This window comes from Furipterus horrens, unplaced genomic scaffold, assembly GCF_987537825.1.
Source record: "Furipterus horrens unplaced genomic scaffold, mFurHor1.1.pri manual_scaffold_8, whole genome shotgun sequence".
Classification (NCBI taxonomy): domain Eukaryota; kingdom Metazoa; phylum Chordata; class Mammalia; order Chiroptera; family Furipteridae; genus Furipterus; species Furipterus horrens.
In genome coordinates, this window is record NW_028327178.1 from 59,199,625 (window position 1) to 59,220,052 (window position 20,428).

Sequence of the window (20,428 nt, forward strand, 5' to 3'; positions counted from 1 at the left end):
AGGCTGTATTGCGGTTCCCCGCAAGTCAGTAGTCATATCTCAAATATTGTCACAGAGGTTCTATGTAAGGTAAAGTGTCCAATTATGCTAACTGTGTTATTTCAAAAATTGCTTCACTACCATGGCTTCCGCATGGCTTTCTTATTTCATTTTCCTTGTAAACTAAGCACCTAGCATCTATAAAAGTTTATCAGGGAGTTTGAAATCTTACTAAAATGGAACTGAAGTTTAACTATTAAGGGGGCGGGGACGAAATAACTTAAATACTGGGGAAAAGCATGCAGCCTGCTGTCAACAGGGAAAGTGGTAAAGGGGAGTTCACGAAGACCATTATTGTTTTCACTCTAGGTCTTTGCGACTAACGAAGGTGGCAGGAAGTAATGAATAACCCCAACGCACAATCCTCAGAGCCTACAAGATCAACCATGGAAGTAGTCAAGGAGGCCAAACTAAGTGATAAGAGCCAATACACACATGTCATTTACCGTGTGCCAGGGATTGACTCTGACACCTCTATCCTGCATAGCCACCCTGGGGAAAAGGTGCTATTAGTCCCCATTTTTGAAATTAGAAAACCAATGCCCAGACTGGTCAAGGAATGAATCCAGTCTCATGCCTCATCCATATGGACCCGCCCTGGTCCCAGAGGCCCAGCTCCCGAGCCTAAGCTTTTCTCCATGCCACCATTCTGCTTTGCTTCCCAAAAAGAACAGTTTCATCTAAAACATGTCTCTTCAATACCAACTGAATAGGATAAATAGAGCAAAACTTCTAAAATGTCTAAAGGCAGCAATTTCCTAACCAGGGCCTTTCAGCTCTATCCAGGAAGCTGTAAATATCCTGGGGAAACCAACCTGCTTTGGCAAAAAGAGTTAAACAAAGCCTCTGTATGGCCAAATCTGCAGCTTTCTCCTTAACTTCAAGCTTTCTCTCTAACATTCTTTTCTCCCCTGACCCCCTTTTCATTTGAGGACACCTTATTTCCTCTGCCACACTCTTCTCTTATTTTCCTAGAGGGCTCGTGGGCTTCCCACCCCACCTCTTGGTCCTCTAAGTAAACTTCCTGCTGTGTTTCCGAGGTCCATCCATCCCTATCATTCAGCCTCATTGAGTACCACCTGGTGCCCACACACTTCTAACCACTGAAAACAGTCACACAAACAAAAATGTGTCAGATGGCTTCTAGTAGGGGGAGGAAGCTGGCACATTAAGACCTCTTTAATCCCTGCCCCAAACTGGACATGTGTTCAAATCCCTGATGGAAAGGGTTAACTTGTGGTTTGAACCCATAAGAAGAAGGTGTGGGAACAACTCCTGAGAAACAGAATGGAGCAGAAGAAACATGTTGTCAGGAGATTGCCCTTGGTCCTATGCCAGTCCCCTATGTGACCTCATGCTTACCCTCTGAGTTTCAGTCTTTTTCATCTATAAAATAATGTTTGGCACGCAGCACTGGAATTGTGGAGCACACCCATTTTGAGTGGCTCATGGAGTCTGTGATCCATCTTCCTTTCCAGAAAAGTGCATATACCTTCAAACCCATGTCAAAACGTCCACAAAATAAATTCTCCACCACCAACTTCAGAAAGTCCTCATGGTAGGGGTTACTGGTTAATTCTAACAATGCCTTAGTGCTCAAGTCTGAGTTTCTCCACTATAAAAAATCTAGCTGTTAGTAACACGCTCATATGCCCCTTTCCTCTTGCTGTAACAGATTCATTTATTCAACCCATTTATTAAGCTCCTGCAGAGGGCTGGCCACTGTTCTAGACCAAGGACACAACCTGTGCACAAAGAAACAAAACACCAGAGAACTGCATTTTGGTGGGAGGAGCACATCACAATTTCGTAATCTAAGCCTTTCCCTGGGTCATTCATTCCCGACACCTGCTCTCTGGAGGTAGCAATTATAGAGGCACAAGTATCTTAAAGGTAGTGCAGGTGTGCTTATTTCACAAATTAATTCTACCCTTTGGAACCTTCTAAATATTTATGTTTTTGAAAACTTGTTCAAGGAAAGGAAGGTCAAATTTCCCTAACCCTAACATTAACTGAGGATATATTTTTCTAAACCTTCCTTCTGTTCTTCCCCTTTCTCCTTTTCCTTCCTCCTCCTTCTCCCCTCCCACCCTTCTATCCTTTCCTCCCTCCCTTCTTCCTTTCCTTTCCACTAAAACGTTGATAGAGTTGTGACCCCAGGGAAATCAGTGTGGTTGAACCTTTTTGAAAAAGGTGAGACCAGCCTTTTTGTCACTGCACACAGGAGGATTTATTGAGCACCAAGAAATAAATGGTCAGCAGAGCCTGGGAGAGAGGCAAGTTAGGGGATGGCAATGAATGTGAACTTGGGAAGCTGCAAATAAGAGTAAAACGCAGTGCACAGCTTCTCCTGAAGCCCTGCCAGCTACACACAAACCCCTGTTGTAGCTAATCAGGCCTTCAAACACATAGAGAACAACTTCACTCCTAGTGCCACTCAATGACTACCGTCAGCATTCTCACACCCACCCCTGATGAACAAGACTGTGTGAAATGAAAAGAATCTCCTGCCAACAAGAACCTTGGATGACCCTAAAATATGGGACAAGGGTCATGTTGTAATCTCAGCTGTAAAAATTCTCACTGCCAAGGGCTGTTTCCTCCATTTATACAATAATCAATAGTTTGGTTTGCATTCACGGACAAAGTGCATCTGGAATTATGATCCAAACCTAAAAGGTGCTGGTAAATAGACAATGGTGGACAATGGTTGCTATTCAAGAAGCAGCTTATTTTGCTATTTTTTTCTAAGACTCCACTGCAAAACAAAGCCAGATTTGTATTTGCAGAACATTCGTATAGCAACTGGAAGAAATTATCCCTTAACGAAGCTGTTGGAAAGATCAACTGCAAGAATAGCAACCGGCCTTTCCTGTTGCTATCAAAAGATCTTTGCTATTCAAAGAATCTTTAAAAAGAAGCCCAGAAGAGATGACCTATTTAAAAATAAGGCAGTTTATTACACTACAACAAAGGCAGAATCATCAGAGGGAGAAATAATAGCTTCATACAGACAAAAATCTTGGAAATTCTTAAAATAGGCAAAAGAAAATTGAGGCACTATTAAAAGGCAATAATCTGATTAAAAATAATGTGACATTGCTATAAGATGCACAAGTAAGAGTTGCAGTGTAAATTTCATAAAATAATGCTTATAAGTCAAAGGCACTTAATTATTGATTCATCCTTGTGGGGAGACAATGCAACACATGATTCCTTTCTTCCCTTCACCAGAATGAACTTGTCCTTGTCATTTATATTATATCGATGACATTTGAAGTATAATTCAGTTGCTTGGCCATGTTCCCTTGCCTCCATTTTTCCTACTGGTGTATTGCAGGCCTGCTCCAATTAAGTGCCCCACAGCACTGGGTGGTCCCACCTGAACTTACTGTCAGAGAGCAGCCCTGGGAATGCTGGGAAGGAGAAGCCCATGTCCCACATGTGCCCATTACTCAGGAAGACGCTTGAAAGCTTTCCTTTGCTCCCTCCACTGCCCATCATCACTGTATAATGAACTTTCATCTCTCCATCCACTACTACCATGCAGTGTCACCACTATACTGTGACTCAGCCCTCTTCACCTGTCCTCTGGATTACTGCAGACACCTCCAACCAACTGACTGTCCAAGTAACAAGTCTGACTACACCACTGCCTGGCTGAAAACCTGTCCATGCTCCCCTCAACCCTCAAAGGTTCAAGTCCAAGCCTATAGGTTGGCCGGCAGGAACCCCCAGGCCTGGCCCCCTTTCACCTTTCTAGCTTCATTTAGTTTCTGCCAGTGCTCTATGCCCAGTAATGCCATGCTGCTCTGGCTCCTGCTTTTCCACCCCAGCTCCCTGCTTTATCATGTTTTCCTTATGAGAGAAATACCATTCAAGGGTATGAAAGGATGAATAGGAGTTGAAATCCAGCCGACACTCTGCTCATCCAGCCACACACCTGAGCGGCTGTGTCTACCCAGATGGGCTCTGTTTTCTAATTTGCACAAAAGCTCTCCCTGGCTAAGTGGTGGCCCTGTCTCTAGGTACTTGTCACATCATATGCTAATTGTCTATGTGTTCATCTCCCCTCCCACCACTTGTCAAACACAACAGTCTTTGACACTATCCCTGGTGCCCAACACAATGCCTCCAGCATTAAGACTTGTTGACTGGGAGGGTGACTATAGCTGAGCTGGAAGAGCAGGGACACTGGCAGAAGTGAACCCTGGGAGCCTGTCTTGTTAAGATGCTCTGGGGAGCCCAAAAGCTATTCTATCTTCTCCCAACCAGGGAGGAGGGCCAAGGGGCTGGGCTTGGGGGAAACTCAGCTTTCCTTACACCCATGGAGATCAATACAATGGAGTTCAAAATGACTCCTTTTAGGGACAAATAAGGGATGTGACTTGGTGGACCTTGGGGATGTAATAACCAAAGGTAAATGATGCAGTAACGCCTAATCACACAGGAGATAGCAGGGGCTGCACAGGAGGCAGAAACACTCATGGATCTAAGCAGAACCCATGGCACATTGGTTCAGAAAACCGAGCCAACACCTTAGGCTGGGGGAAAGAAATGCACCACATAACAGGCTTACAACCTGATTAGAAAACCTAAGAGGTAGGGGAGGATAGGGAAACATCTGTCTGATCTATAAGAACAAAATTTCCAGAAGGCAGTAGGGATAGAAATTATGTCTAGCCAGATGGTTAGGACTCTGCATCTCCATGGTCTGGATCCAGCTAGCTGGGAGGGGCCCTTATCTTCTGGAGCCACAGGTAATACACCCAAGTGGCTGGTGGCTGAAATGAGGAAGACATTATGAGGGTGGCAAGAAGGGAGAATATTTTTTAGCATTTAAATATACTCGAGCTTCAGGCAATTGCTTTTTCGGTGGGAGGTAGTGTCCTAAGAGGACATTGTCCAAAACTCCAAACACAGCTTGGGAAGGCTTCATGGAGAAAGGGAGCAATGTGACCCAGGAAAGAGCAGTGCAGAGGTAAGGGATGTCAGCTGAGCCCCACTTGGAGGGGAATAAGGAATAAGGAGAGAAGCAGTGGGAGCAGTGATCCTGGGCTTACTGACTCTAGATCCACTGACAAAGATCACCAAAACTGATGCCACATTACTCTTGTATAGTCCACCTCCTGCCGTGTGCCCCAACTCTACATCACCAATAGGAAAATCTGGAAAACCACATCAGCAGTAGACTACCTTGGGGGTATGTCAGACTGTTGGAGCTGAGGAGATAAGAGGCATCCACGTGAGGGTGTGGTTGCAAAGTTTCTGGAGGGAAAAGCCAGGTTATTGAAGTTGGAGGCCAGAAAGGAAAAGAAGGTGAAGCCAACAAAGTCTAGGGCTTATGTTCTGGAAAATCTCTGAAAATGCAGGGGAACTTGAACAAAATGCTAAATAGAACTTTCAAAGATGAGTCATTTGTGATTCTCTAGGAAGGGTGGGAAGGCTCACTTTCCTCGGGGGTTGCATCAGGACATCTGCAAATGGAGGGACAACTGCATGCTAAAACAGCTTCCTCAGTACCTCAGTTGTTCTTGCAAATAGAAGTTACAGAAGCTACATAAAGGAAAGCTTATCAGCTCTTCAGAGTTGAAGCGCTACCCAGAGACAAAGTGCATGTGGCATGAAGGAGATATCAACTTTAAAGATGAAGAGCACTGAAGTATTTATTCAACATGCATTTACTTAACGTCAGGACTCACTGATGAACTAACTGTGCTAGGGGTTGCAGCTGTACAATCATAATTACAGTGTGATCTCCAGGCTTCCTGGTCAAACAGAATCAAAGAAGGACTTCTGGGGAATCGAGTCAGCAACTGAGTATTATTTCAGACCACCCCAGCATCCTCCCCACAATGTTATGCAGTCAGTCATTCACCATTTGGGGCAGAAGCACTTTTCTTTCACTGTCCTGAAAATGACCAAGTAATATTCAGACGTTAATTTAAAGTTATTCTTTAAATGGACTGACAGCTACTTGGTAGACTGAATTCAAAAGTGCTAAACATTACTCAAGAGCACGAGAGCCCACAAAGCAACCCAAACTCCAGCTGAGCCAGTCTGCACTACTCTGCTGACACAATCAGTGCAATTTGTTGAAGAACCATATTTCAAAATTCCAAAGTACTGAAGAATCTCTACAAGGCAGCCAGTCCCTCAAGGCATCATGAGATATTTTGTTTCAGAATGGATACACACCTTTAGTCTATTCCCCACTTTTAATATATTATGAGCAAATGATTAGGGAGAATTAATTATTCTATTCCTCTTTAGTAACAAAAAAAATGTAAGAATTTATCAAGAAGGCACTCCTTATGAAACTATTAAGAAGAGTAATTGACTTGAAGCCAAATAAATCTGAATGACTGCTGGTTGGGTAACTTTGGATCTCTGTTTCTCATCTGTAAAATGGGAATAATAATAATATCTGTCTCACAGTCAATGTAAAAATAAATAAGATCATGTCTGTACAGTCTAGTCTAGACCTCAGAACGTACTTGATAATTAATATGAAATAATTCTGCTATACTTTAAGTCTAATGTTTATTATCATAAATAAATACTACTAGATGAGCATAAACTTGCCTTGGTATTACCAGATGTAGGTTTAAGATCTCTGGTTCATAATGACTAAATCCTAGCTTGCTATATTTAAGACAGCATTGTGCTTGAATATACATTGTAATCACTATTCCAAGAAATACTTGATTCTTTTTCAGAACTGGTATGAGGAGGTTGGCATTTATGAAGACATAATTTGTTCCCATAAGCAAGTTAAGCCCGTTTCCCAGCTATGGCTGACACCTGTGACCCAGTGTTGCTGAGCCACCTGGTCATGGAGCCCAGCAAGTCCCCTGAGGACAAAATGTTCTGGCAGGTGCTCTGGGCAGGCTAAAGGAGCAGGAGGCAACCTGTTGACCAGAAAACCAACCCAAACCAATGTCAATTTAAGGAGGCAGGCACAGACCCCTCTGTTTAAGAAGGCCCTTGGGTGGCTTCTGAGGTCCCACGGAGCTCATGAGAATGATTAAAAACAAAACAAAGAGCAGAGTGAACAAATGGAGAGAAGGTGATGTATGCCTGTTTTCCTCCCAAGCATGAGAGAGTAGGGAAGACCCTGAGCTGAACTGGGGGAAAGGGCCTGGACGAGAGTCCCTGGAGGAAATAGGCTATAGGTGGTGGTGACCTGCGGTGTTCTCCCCATTCCTAAAGGCATCAGGCAGAAATGTTGAAATGCAGCAACAGAGATATCCCAAACCGTGCAAGAGGGCAATCAACCCAGCAACTGGAACAAAGCAGCTGGTCTCAGTTATTAAGAAATGGAGACGTTTTGTACCAGTTGTCACAAATCTCTACCCTGAGGCCCCCACTGCCTATCCATCACTCTAGTTGCCATGATCTCTCCTCCAGTAACCCCTAGCCATACCTAATACGCAGCAAACACAGGGTTAACATCTATCACTGCGGGGGGTGGGGGGGTATCCAGAATTTTCTCTTTGGTCTGGGCTGGTTGTGAAATGTTTTAAAGATCTCAACCCCCAAAGGGAGTTTATTGATCTGCATCATCTACAGAGGGTAGAGACAGAGCTCCTATGGGAGTAGGTCCCAGGTGGGCTCTAGAGCTGAGGCCAGGCCACCTGGGTTAGAGATGCTGTCTCTGTGACCTTGGCTGTCACCTGACCTCACTAGCTACATTTTTTATCCAAAGCCCAAGGCCCAATTTCCTCAACTATCCACCCAATTCTTTATTTCCATCAACATCTGCTCTGATGCCAACAATGACTTCCAAGTGACAGCTCTATTTAAACTATTGGGTTGCTGTCTCTAATAGGAACAAAAGTGAAGCAGCAGAGAGCTCCCCACAATGCAGCATCAGCCTGGAGATTGTGAAAACCACTCATGGCTGCCCAGCCTTTCCTGTCCCACTCACCCACCACCCTGCCCCCATTTGAGGACTTTGAGCCCTCTTTCTTTCACTGAACTCTAACTAGGACAATCTCCCACTTCAACTGAGAAAGCCCCCAAAGTTTGAGACTTGGATATTAAAAATTAACTTCAATTCTTTGTCCCCTTTTTTAATACTGAAAAACAACTCACCATTTACCACTAAGTTGTTAGAAATTAAAACAAAAACATGTAATTCTACAGCCAGCTAGGTCAGAGTGGAGAATAAGTCAGAACATGGCATAAAGATAATGCTTGACAACCCTCTCTCCCTCCCTCCCTCCATCTGACACATGCATATATAGGCATACTCACTCTCCTCTAGAGGAAATCTTTAATAAAGATATTTCCAGAACTGTTAGGAACTGTTAGCAGCCCAGTATGATAGCCAGTTTGTATAGCTGCTTGAAGTTATGAGCTTAAGCCAGATCTTTAAAAAGTCTGTATTTTTGTTTTTTTAATGTGCAGCTACCTGAATTATACACCTTGTTGAAGACATAGGAGATATTTTATAGCTATACTAGGGTTAGGTGATTACTGAAACATAAAGGAAGACCTAATCTCACCACACCATGTCCCCAAGGAGTCAAGAAGGCTAAGAAGAAGTAGGTAAAATGTCTATGGAACAGAAACTATTCACTCATCACTAAGTCAATTGGTTATAACAAATAATTTCTTTTCATGCATAACACAAACAAGCAGGGTTGTCCCTGTTTTATACAAGAGGAGAAAGCAGGAGGAGAACAGCTGTCTTCTTATGTATAGTCCCAATGTCTGTTTCTAATAGCAAGACAACCCTGGATGGAAAATATACAAAGTAACTGAGCTGGCAAGATATCAGAAGGAAATACCCAACCCCTTGCTTAGCTCATAATCAAACAGGAAAAGAGAACAAAGACAACTATATATAAATGTAATTTTGATTTTCTTACCTGGTTATGTGGTTTTCTGTAATTGTTGGGTTTAATTTTAAAGAAATGCCTGTATAACAGGAAATCGACTCCAGTACGAAAAAATTAAGTCATGTGGAATTTTTGAAAACTGCCATATGGTAGAATGCCTATCCCTAGTTGTTATAATGAAAATAGAACTCCTGCTTCTTAACTTAAAAAAAGATAAAGTATAAATCTCTGCTTTGTTAGCCTGGCTGAGCCTAATGTAAAAGTGGCATGTAAAGCAAATCATGGGGACAGGTGGCCCCACAGGAGAGGCAGGTGTGAAGGTCCCAAGCATCTCGGGGAGACTTACTTGGGAGTGCCGGTGGGTTTCCAGTACTTGCAGAAGAGGTACTGTCCATCAGCATTGACCAAATGAGGCAAGTCCTGGTATGGAAGACTCTGTGGAGTCAGCCTGGGAGAACTTTCCTCTGGCATTCTGAAAGGGTCTCCAAGTCCTTGGAAGAAAGGAGGACATATTCCAAATCAGAAACATGGCAAAAACAGAGGAAAACCTTGTCAGTAGCATTAAAAGAAAAAGAACAACAGCAACAACACACACACACACACACACAGAGTTTTAAAAAGCTCCATTTCAAAAATTAGACATGTACATATATTTCTTGCAATCTCCCCAACACTGTAAAATCCCATTTGTTCTTAAGAAAATGCTCACTTTATTTTTTAAGTGCCTCATTACTGCCCCCACTTCCCATCTGTGTTTATTTTAAATTATTTCAGGAAACTTCATCTTAAAGACTATTTTAGCTGTAATCATGTGGAAATTATGGTCAGGTCTGAGGGTATAAAGACACAGCTGCAAGAAAACCCAGCCGTCTTCAAATTTCCCAGGAAGTTTCAAGGGGGGCACGATAATCAGGTGATAATGCTCCCATTAATCCTCCTGCCTGAAATTCCAAAGATGCCGAGTGGACGAACCTGTTTCCATCATGTCCTGGGTTTTGCATTCCACAACCACGACAGCTTGGAGAATCAGAGCCGGACAGATAAGGGGTGGTCCCTCATCGTTACTGTCACAACGCGGCATCAAGGAGCGGGAGCCCCTGTTCCCTACCCCGCGCCCTGCCCCCAGATCCTCCCTTCTGGGCTTTAGGGGTGCTGAGCCCGGCAGCCTGTTTCCAAGCTCTCACTGACTAGCTCTAGTTCATGTCATCACTTTTCCTGAGCAAATCGCCGAAGGGACTCGGAAAAGGGAGGGGCCGGGAGCCCAGCATTCCCTGCCTGAGAAACTGGGAAACGCTCAACGCACACCGAGGCAGCGCGCACACCGAGGCAGCTCGCACTCAAACAAATGCGGGTACCCGAAGTAAAGTTACCCCCGCAGCTCCTGAAAAACTTTGTTTCCTGCCTGTATCCGACAGTGCAGGTAATGGAGTCCAGCAGTTGTCACTGGAAATGCCACGGGAAACCCTGGCGACTTCGCCCCGGTTTCTGCGCGGGGTCTCCGGAGAATGGGTAGTGGAGTTGATGCGGACAAGTTGTTTGCGGGGCTGGTGCGAGGGAGAGGGGAGGGCACCCGCAGAAGAAGGTGTAGGAGCCCAACCCCAGCGGGCCAGGAACCCCGAAGCTGCTCCCCACCCCTGGTGACGGCACTTGCAGGCTGGGGCGGGGACCGAGAGGCAGTTACCGGGGACACGAGCGCCGCTGTCGCGTTCCGGATTGCCGCGGGTCCTAGTCTGCTGAGGGTCAGGATCGGGCTGAGCTTCGTGCCACCGACTCCGTGGCGACAGGGCGCGGTGCCTGAGCCGCCACTTTATCCCGGGCCTGGTTCGCGGCGGGGGCGGTCCATGGTGGGTGGGGACGCGGGAGACTGGCGGGCGGCGCGGGGAGGCGGTGCCCAGGGCCCACGTGTGCCTGGCCCGCGGGGAGGAGCGGGGGCTCAGCCCGTGGACTCGGCCACACGCTCCTCCCGCCTGCCTCGTGGGCTTCCGCGTCCCACGGTAGCCGCTGGGGGACTGTCACAGGTCCCCGAATGGAGCTAAACTCTCAGGAGCCTCAGAGCTGGAGGACACGCCACACCCATGCACGCGCACAGACCCACACACATAGGGAGACACACACACAGGCTATGTGCATACAGATAAACACATGTGCAGGCACACAGAGATCACAAGTACAGGCACAGACAACACACTGGGACACACATACACACACTAATGTACACTGAGACACGGCCATCAGAGACACACAGACCTCCCTACAGATACAAAGATGTGTACACTATCCACATACAGACACAGACACAGAATACAGCACACAAAGAGACAGCACATACACAAGATAGACATGTGACATCCACAGAGACACAAACCCACATAGACACATAGAGAGGAACATGGATGCAGAGGAACACTCTCAGAGACACCCCACACAGATAAGCAGAGACACACATATATAGATCCAGGCATATACATATGTCACACACATGGGCAAATACTCACATCACACACACACAGAGTTACACACAGTCTGATACACAAGTAAAAAGCTGTTATGTGTTGGGGTGGCACAAATCCCTAGGAAGTAGGGCAGAGGCACCCCCACTCTCAAGAACTCTCCTGATACCCCAGGTGTCGGGCCCCCAAACAAAATCTCTAGTGCGTCTACACTGACCAGGGAAAGGTCTGAAGGTCTGAAGGTCTGAAGGACAACTGGCAATGTAGCTTGAAGAGGTACAGAAAGGAGCACTGGACTTAAGAGTCCAGATCACCTGGGTTCACATTTGCCCTGTGAGCATAAATCTCTTTGCCTGCAACTCAGGAGTGACACTACTTATTGTCCCCAAGGAGTGTAACACACAGCCCCTGCTCACACTGACCTTAGCAGGCCTTTGTTTCCTTCTTTCTTTCACAAAATACTTTACACCATAGTAGTGTTGAAAAGAACTGCTGTCCTCCAGAAACTGCTGGCTCAATATCACACTGTGTGGGAAGGCCCAGACTTAGAGCCTGTGATCTAATTTGATAAATAAAACAATAGCCTTTGAGAAGTAGCTTAGAACATTTTCAGCCATTATTTCTTCAAGTACTTTTTCAGCCCCACCATCTTTTCTCTTCTTTTGAACTCTAATGATAGAAATGTTAGAACTTTCATTATAGCTCCATAGGTCCCTGAGGCTCTGTTCATTTCCAAATCTATTTTCTCTCTGTTGTCCAGATTGGATAATTTCTAGTGTCCTGTCTTCCAGGTTACTGATTTTTTCCTCTGTCCACACCACCCTGCTTTTGAAACCCTCCACTGAGCTTTTAATTCAATTATATTTTTCAGCTCTAAAATTTCCATTTGGGTCATCTTTAGCTTTTCTCTTCCTCTGCTGAGACTTCCTATTTTTTCTTAGTTTCAATGTTCACAATTTCTCATGAAGCATTTTTATCATGGCTGCTTTGAAATCTCTGCCCTTTCTGTTGGCATCTATTCATTTTTAAAAATTCAATTTAGATCTCTCTGGTTCTTAGTAAGAGGTGTGATTTTCTGTTGAAACCTGGGTATTTTTTTGTTATGTTATGAGACTCTGAATCTTATTTAAAACTTCTGTTTTAGCTGGACTCCTCTGCTCCAGGCCTGGAGTTGGGGGACTGGATGGGGGTGGAGCTGCTTCAATCCTTCCAGGTCGAGGTAGAATCCTAGATCTCCCATCCAACCTATGTGGGTATGGGCCCTGTGATGTTTGGTGCAGAAAAGTTAATACCTGTAAGTTTTCTGTCTCATTCAGCTTTCCCTCTTCCTGTCCTTTGGCTGGAAAGAGTAGGCTTTTGTTGGACATTCTTTGTTCTGTCCCTATGGCATTTCTAGGTTGCTGGCTTCTTCATCTCCAAGTCTGAGGCAAAATAAAACCCAGGGAACTCACCACCATATCATTTCTTGGGTCCCAAGTTCCCAGATTGGTCTGCATTTTCTCTCTAACTTGAAAAGTCTCCTTATGTTTGTTTTAATATAATGTCCAGGGCTTTTAGTTGTACTTAGCAAGAGTAATAGGGACAAGCAAATCTCTGCCCATGCAGATGCAGAAGTTTGGCTATTTATTTCAGTGCTCCGCTGACTAACTGTATAACTTTCCAGAGAGATACTCTACCTGGCTGACCTGCCTCCTTGCCTGACAGAGGGGACTATGACCACCCCTCCAGACCTGGGCCAAGATCAATTGAGACCATGTCTATGGGGCACTCAGCACACCTCTGGGCGGCAGCCAGCTCGCACCAAGTCAGGGTGGCAGCTTGGTGGGCGTAATGTCAAAACTGACCCAAGAGAAAGTACTTCTTGCCTGATAAAATTTTAATGTGAATCCTAAAAATTGGCAATTTTACATGCAAATCAAGATTCTTAGCTTTTCTTGAATTGCAAGGGGGTACAGTCACCCAATGCCATGGTGTCAATTGTGTTGAGCATGAGGTGCCTGTAGAGAAGAATGTATTTGTGGGTCTGTAACCAAAGAGAGAAGTCAGGCTGGAGATGTAGGAGTTGGCCCAGAAATGGTCTCTGCATCTGTGGCAGAGGGTGCCCTCACCCCAGGAGAGTGGGCAGGTAGAGGTATGGCCTGGCAACCTGTGTACTGCATCTGGCCAGTGGGAGGTTTAGCTAGGCCTACACAGTGCTTTCTAAATAAGTGCATCAGTAGGCAACATTTATAAATCAGGGCATTTCATGTAACAGTGCTGGTTTCCTCATTTCCTCTGAAAGGACAAAGGCCTGGGAATGAGGGGCCACTTTTGTGCTTGACACTGGTCTGCACTGTGGTTGGGTGGAGGCTGCCCCCTTCAGGTGCTATCTGCATTTGCTCATCTGCCTTCATGTCTGCTGTGCCACCTCCAAAGTGCTAATCCTTGGGATTCTGGTTTGCTTTACTGGGTTGGAACAGGAAGGGGGAGGAGCAGGTTTTGATGGTGGTGGGTAGAGTGTGACGTGTAATTCTAGGCTTTCTGAGTTCTCTGGGACATCCAGGTAGAGACATGGTGGGCAGTAGCAGGTGCAATGTGAGACTAAAGATGGAGATGAAAATTGGGAAGTAATAGGTGATTGACATCATGGGAAGGAATTAGATTGCCCAGGCAGGACATGGGTCTAGAAGAGATCCTTGTGAGGAAAAAGGGAAGGAGGAAATAAAAGGGGAAATGAGTTTTCAAAGTTGTTGAAGACAAAGAAGACCTGGAAGGTGTGACTTCAGTAATCCAAAGGCACAGCATGTTGTAATAAAAAGGACCAACAAAGTCTAATACTATCCAGAAGTCAAACAAGAGGACTAAGATTTAAGAGGTCCAATAGATTTAATAACAAGGAGATTATTTGTGACCTTGGGGAGGACCCAGTTTATGGATTAATCAGGGCAGATGACAACCTGCTCTGAGTTACAAAGTGAGTGGAAAATAAGTGGCAACAGCAAGCTGACACGTCTTCAAGCCATTTTCTGTGAACAGGAGACAGTAGAGCACATTGCCAAAGTTTATGGATTTTGGAGCAAGGCAGCCTTCATTCAAATTCTGGCTCTGCTAACTGCAACTCCACAATCTTAGGCAATTGATGTACCCTCTTTATGCCTCTATAGCACAGGTTAATTACGTAGCACAATGCCTGGCACCTACTCGGTAGGAAGCAATAGAATCTCACCATTATTATTATTATTCTTTTCCTCAGGAGAGAGCATGAACACAGTCTCCCACTACCACAAAGTATGCAGTCAAGTTTCCCACATTTGGGGAAACTGCAGGGGTCAGCACATCCAGAGTGCAATGGATAAGCCTCACCCTGGGAAAACCACCTTTGTGATCATGGTATCTCCCCTGCCAAGTAAGTATCACCATTATTTAAAAAAAAATTTTTTTTAATTGTTTTCTATAACAGTTGTCCCAGGTCTCCCCCTTCGCTCCCCTGCTCTGCCCACCTCCCCCCTCAACCACAGTCAATCCCCATTTAGTTGTTCATGTCCATGGGTCATTTATACTAGTTCCTTGACTAGACCCTTCCCCTTATTTCCCCCTTTATCTCTCACCCCCCACCCCTCTGGTCACTGTCAGTCTGTTCCTTGTTTCCATGCCTCTGGTTCTATTTTGCTCATTTATTTCTTTTGTTCATTAGTTTCCTGTATTAGGTGAGATCATATAGTGTTTGTCTTTCACTGCCTGGCTTATTTCACTAAGCATAATACTCTGTAGTTCCATCCATATTGTCACAAAAGGTAGGAGTTCCTTCTTTCATAATGTTGAATAGTATTCCATTGTGTAAATATACCACAATTAGGCTATTTCAAACATTTGACTGTTGTAAATAGTGCTGCTATGAACATAGAGGTGCATAGGTTCTTCTGAATTAGTGTTTGAGGATTATTCAGGTATAATCTAGCAGTGGAATTGCTGGATCAAAAGGCAGTTCCATTTTTATTTTTTTGAGGAAATTCCATACTGTTTTCACACTGACTGCACCAGTCTACATTCCCACCAACAATGCTCTAGAGTTCTCTTTCTCCACATCCTCCACAATACTTATTTGTTGATTTGTTAATGATGGCCGTTCTGACCCATGTGAGGTAGTATCTCATTGTGGTTTTAATTTGCATCTCTCCAATGGCAAGTGATGTTTAACATTTTTTTATATGCCTATGATCCCTCTGTATATCCTCCTTGGAGAAGTGTCTATTCAGGTCCTTTGCCCATTTGATATTGGACTATTTGTCTTCCTGGTGTTGAGTCACTTAAGTTCTCTATATACTTTAGAGATCAATTCCTTGTCCAAGGTGTCATTGGCAAATACGTTTTCCTATACAGTAGGTTCCCTTTTCATCTTGCTGATATTTTCTTTCACTGAGCAGAAACCTTTTAGTTTGATGTAGTCCCTTTTTTTTTCCTTTACTTCCCTTGCCCTGAGAGATATATCAACAAAAATATTGCTGTGTGGGATATCTGAAAATTTCCTACCTATGTTTTTCTCTATGACTTTTATGGTTCACGGCTTACATTTACATCTTTTATCCATCTTAAGTTTATCCTGGTGTATGGTGTAAGTTGTTGATCTAGTTTCATTTTTTCACATGTCCTTGTCCAGTTCTCCCGACACCATATGTTGAAGAGGCTATTTTTACTCCGTTTTAAGCTTATACCCATTTTGCCAAATATTAATTGACCATAGAGACCTGGGTTTATTTCTGGGTTCTCTATTCTGTTCCATTGCTCTATAAGTCTGTTCTTATGCCAGTACCAGAGTGCTTTGATTACCACGGCCTTGTAATATAGTTTGATATCAGATATTGTGATTCCTCCTACTTTGTTCTTCTTTCTCAAGATCACAGAGGCTACTTGGGGTCCTTTTTATTATAGTTCCATATAAATTTGTGAAGTATTTGTTCTAGGTCTGTGAAATATGTCATTGGTATTGTAATAGGGATTGCACTGAATCTATAAATTGCTTTGGGTAGTATGGACATTTTAATGATGTTAATTCTTCCCATTCATGAATATGGTATATGCTTCCATTTATTTGTATCTTCCTTAATTTCTTTCTTTATTTTTCTGTAGTTTTCCAATACAGGTCTTTTACCTCCTTCGTTAAGTTTATTTCTAAGTAGTTTATTTTTCTTGTTGCTATAGTAAATGGGATTTTTTGTCTAGTTTCTAAATGTTTTGTAAAATTTGCATGTGAAGCCGTCCAGTTTGGGGCTTTTGTTTGGCAGGAGTTTTTTGATTACTGCTTCAATGTCAGTTGTTATCTTTTTTTTTCTTTTCTTTTCAGGTTCTACTTTGTCTTGATTTAGTTTTGGGAGATTATATGTTTCCAGAAATTCATCCATTTCACCCAGGTTGTCAAATTTCATGTCATATAATTGCTCATAGTAATTTCTTACAACCCTTGGTATTTCTGTGGTGTTAGTTTTGGTTCCTCCTCTTTCATTTCTGATTTTATTTATTCTCTTTTTCTTGATGAGTCTGGTTAAAGGCTTGTCAATTTGTTTATCTTTTCAAAGAACCAGTTCCTGGTTTTATCGATCCTTTGAATTGTTCTTTTAGTTTCCATGTCATTTAATTCTACTCTGATCTTGATTATTTCCTTCCTTGTACTCACTCTGGGCTTTGTTTGTTGTTGTTCCTCTAGTTATTATTGCTGTAGGGTTATATTTTTCATTTGAGACTATTCTATCCTTTTTAGTTAGGCCTGTATTGCTATGAACTTTCCTCTCAGGACTGTCTTCACTGTGTTCCATAGGTTTTGGGCTATTGTGTGTTTCTTTTCATTTGTTTCCAAAAAATTTTTGATTTCTTCCTCGATGTCATTGTTAACCCATTCATTATTTAATAGCATGTTATTCTGTCTCCATATCTTTGAATGTTTTTCAGTTTTTTTTTTTTTTTTTTTGTGGTTGATTTCTGGTTTCAAGCTATTGTGATCTGAGAAGATGCTTGATATAATTTCAATTTTCTTGAATTTTTTGAGGCTTGTCTTGTGTTCTGTGTGGTATATCTTTGAAAATCTTCCAAGTGCATTTGAAAAGAATGTATATTTTGCTTCTTTGGGGTGAAAGGTTCTGTATATACTAATTAAATCCGTTTGATCTAGAGTGCTGTTCAGTGCCACAATATCCTTGCTATTTATTTGCTTGGAAGATCTGTCCATTGTTGACAATGGGGTATTAATGTCCCCTACTATAAGTGTATTGCTGTCAATATCCTTCTTGTAGTCTTCCAAGATTTTCCTTATTTAGTTGGGTGCTCTTATATTGGGTGCTTATATGTTTACAAGGGTTATATCTTCTTGATGGATTGTTCCCTTAAGTATTATAAAATATCCTTCTTTGTCTCTTTTTATGGCCTTTGTTGTGAAATCTGTTTTGTTTGATATAAATATTGCTACCTTCAGCTCTTTTTTCTTGTCCATTTGCTTTAAATAGATTTTTCTATCCCTTCACTTTCAGTCAGTGTAGATCTTTTGTTCTGGTGGGCCTCTTGTAGACAGAATATATGTGGGTCATGTTTTCATATTCATTCAGCCACCCTATGTCTTTTGATTGCTGCATTTAATCCATTTACATTTAAGGTTATTATTGATAGGAACTTATTCACTGTCTTTCACCCCTTTGTACCTGTGTTCCTGTTTCTCTCTGTTTCTTCATCTTCTTAAAGCAGACCCTTTAGCATTTCTTGCAATGCTGGTTTGGTGGAGCTGTATTCTTTTAGCCTTCTTTTATCTTGGAAACTCCTTATTTCACCTTCCCTTTTGAATGAGAGCCATGCTGGGTAGAGTAGTCTTGGTTGTAGTTCTTTGTTTTTTATTGCTTGGAATATTTTCTGCCATTCCCTTCTGGCTTATAGTGTTTCTTTTGGGAAATCAGCTGATAGCCTTATTGGAGCTCCCTTGTATGTTATTAGCTGCTTTTCTTTTGCTGCCTTTAAGAGTCTCTCTTTGTCTTTGAATGTTGTCATTTTAATTATGATGTGTCTTGGAATGAGCCTTTTTGGATTCATTTTCACTGGGACCCTCTGTACTTCCTGGATTTGTGTGATATTTTCCCTTGTCAAGTTAAGGAAGTTTTCTGTCATATTTTTTGAACTGGTTTTCTATCCTTTGCTCCTCTTCTTCTCCTTCTATCCCTATTATATGGACATTATTATATTTCCTCTTTCTCTCTTAACACCTCTTCATTTTGTTTTGAGCCTAAACTCTTAATTTTGTTGTTCTGCCTGGGACTTTTTTTCTCCAGCTTACTGATTTGATCCTCTGCTTCACCTAGCCTGCTTTTAATTCCTTCTACTGTGTTCTTCATTTCAGCAATTGTATTCTTCATTTCCTCTTCGCTTTCATTGATAGTTTCTATGTCCTTTTTCATGCTGGTATAGTTGGCAGTAAGTTCCTTGTAGCTTCCCTGGAGTTCTTTGTAGTTTCCTTGGAGCCTTTGTAGTTCTCACTAAGTTCATTAAGCTTCTTTATAATCAATATTTTGAACTCAAAGTCTGATAGTTTGCCTACCTCAATTTCATTTAGCAGTCTTCCTGGGGATTCCTCCTTTTCTTTTGATTGGTGGTTATTTCTTTGTCTCCCCATTTTAGGTGACTCTTCTTTTTTGCTTCTTATATTAGCTTGATCTGCTTTGCCTCCCTGTCTTTGTGATGTGACCTCTGTGTTAGGAGAACTGTGGGACTCAGTCATATAGTTCCTTTGAGTTCTTGAGCTTGATGCTCTTGGGCTGCCTTTTATGCTGTTTATGTGGGCTCTTTGGTTGTGATTGAATTTTAATTGTTGTTGGGTCATGCTTTGGTGGGTCCTTTTCTCTGGCTGGCTGGTTGAAGTTTACTCTGCCCACTGAGAGAAAAGTGATTTTGTAAGGGCAGAGGGAAAAGGAAAAAGAGTGGGGAATAGAGATGAGGCACAGAAAAAATGGTAAAATTTACCATACAGTAAAAAAGGGAGGAAGGAAAGTGGAATGGAGTAAGAGAAGGGAAGCATATAGTATTAGGTTTAAGCCTAAATTAAAAATAATAATTGTTATTATATATATAATAGGAGAAAAAGAAGAAAAAAGAATAAAATAAAGAACAATAAAAAATTATATATATAACAAGTGATAGGGATCTAACTGGGGAAAAAGGTCCCTCCCAACACTATCAACAACAAATGATCTCAGATTTATATAGGTGGGTTGGGGATGAGAGGGAGGAGAGAGTAGAAGGAGAGGGAGTACTGAAAGTGAGGAATGAAACCCAGGCTAAGAGAGGGAAAAATTTACATTTAAAACAAAAAATAGAAAGGGCAAGAGCAAGGCAAGATGGAGTAGGAGAGGAGAGTGATTAGATTTGAGATTTAAAATACAAAAACAGTGACTATCTAGATATGAGTTTGGAGAAATGTATTGATAAACATCTTATCCACAACTACCAAGTAAGACTAATAAAGGTGGGTGCCAAGGTTGCCTTTGCTCCAAGAAATCACTCAGAGAACAGTCTAAGATTTTATACCAGGTTTATTGAAGGAAGGGAGGCAAAGGGGCTAGAGGTAAGAAGAAAACTCCTGGACCAACTTGAGGGTCTTTTGGAGCAAAGGAAAGGGAAGGAGGGAAGGAGAAGAAGGAAAGAAAAAGAGGGCAAGGGGAAAGGGGGAGGGAAGGAGGAAGGGGGAGGGAAGGGGGAAGGGGGAGGGAAGGGAGAGTGGAGACTCCCGATCATCCATGCAGGCCCATAGCAATTGCTTGCCTGTGTGACTGCAGATGCTGACTCCACACTTTTCCAAACATATATTTCGGTTAGAGTGACTTTACCCATCAACACATTCAGCAGGTCATTTACATATCCCTGCTCTTTCCCCACCAGGCCAGTCAATATACTGTGCTAGGTCCATCAACATTTCTTCTGGGAACGCGAAAAGTCCATTTTTATTTCCAATGGGAGAGGCTGGGACCAGGTTCATTTGCATATGGTTCATTTGCATATGTCAAAAGTCTGGGTGGGCAGTCCAACTGCCGCCATGTTCTGACAGTGGGCAGCAAATATGGGTATTTTAAGAACAGGAAAAAGAAT

At 42.8% G+C, this 20,428-nt stretch overlaps 2 protein-coding genes and 1 non-coding gene across 8 annotated transcripts in view; 1 reads left to right on the forward strand and 2 right to left on the reverse strand.

The window, feature by feature from the left end:
* Positions 1–10,729, reverse strand: part of MGLL (monoglyceride lipase) — a 169,669-nt gene extending 158,940 nt beyond the window's left edge. The window contains exons 1-2 of one of the 6 annotated variants that reach the window (XM_090285904.1): positions 10,567–10,729; positions 9,232–9,376 (exon numbers count right to left, since the gene is read on the reverse strand). In XM_090285904.1, the coding sequence (XP_090142030.1) occupies positions 9,232–9,356 (125 nt within the window). In that variant the 5' untranslated portion in view covers positions 9,357–9,376; positions 10,567–10,729. Of the gene's footprint in view, positions 1–9,231; positions 9,377–9,857; positions 10,547–10,566 lie in introns of those variants that run through there. The other 5 variants (XM_090285902.1, XM_090285905.1, XM_090285903.1 and 2 more) reach the window with 5 other exon arrangements.
* The window catches only part of LOC150002999 (uncharacterized), a 30,158-nt gene continuing 19,815 nt past the window's right edge, over positions 10,086–20,428 (forward strand). The window contains exons 1-2 of the mRNA XM_090285012.1: positions 10,086–10,305; positions 14,568–14,720. Of these exons, the coding sequence (XP_090141138.1) occupies positions 10,086–10,305; positions 14,568–14,720 (373 nt within the window). The remainder of the gene's footprint in view (positions 10,306–14,567; positions 14,721–20,428) is intronic.
* Positions 14,565–14,728, reverse strand: LOC150003000 (U1 spliceosomal RNA). The gene has a single exon (XR_016512902.1). It is a non-coding gene; the product is annotated as a U1 spliceosomal RNA (small nuclear RNA).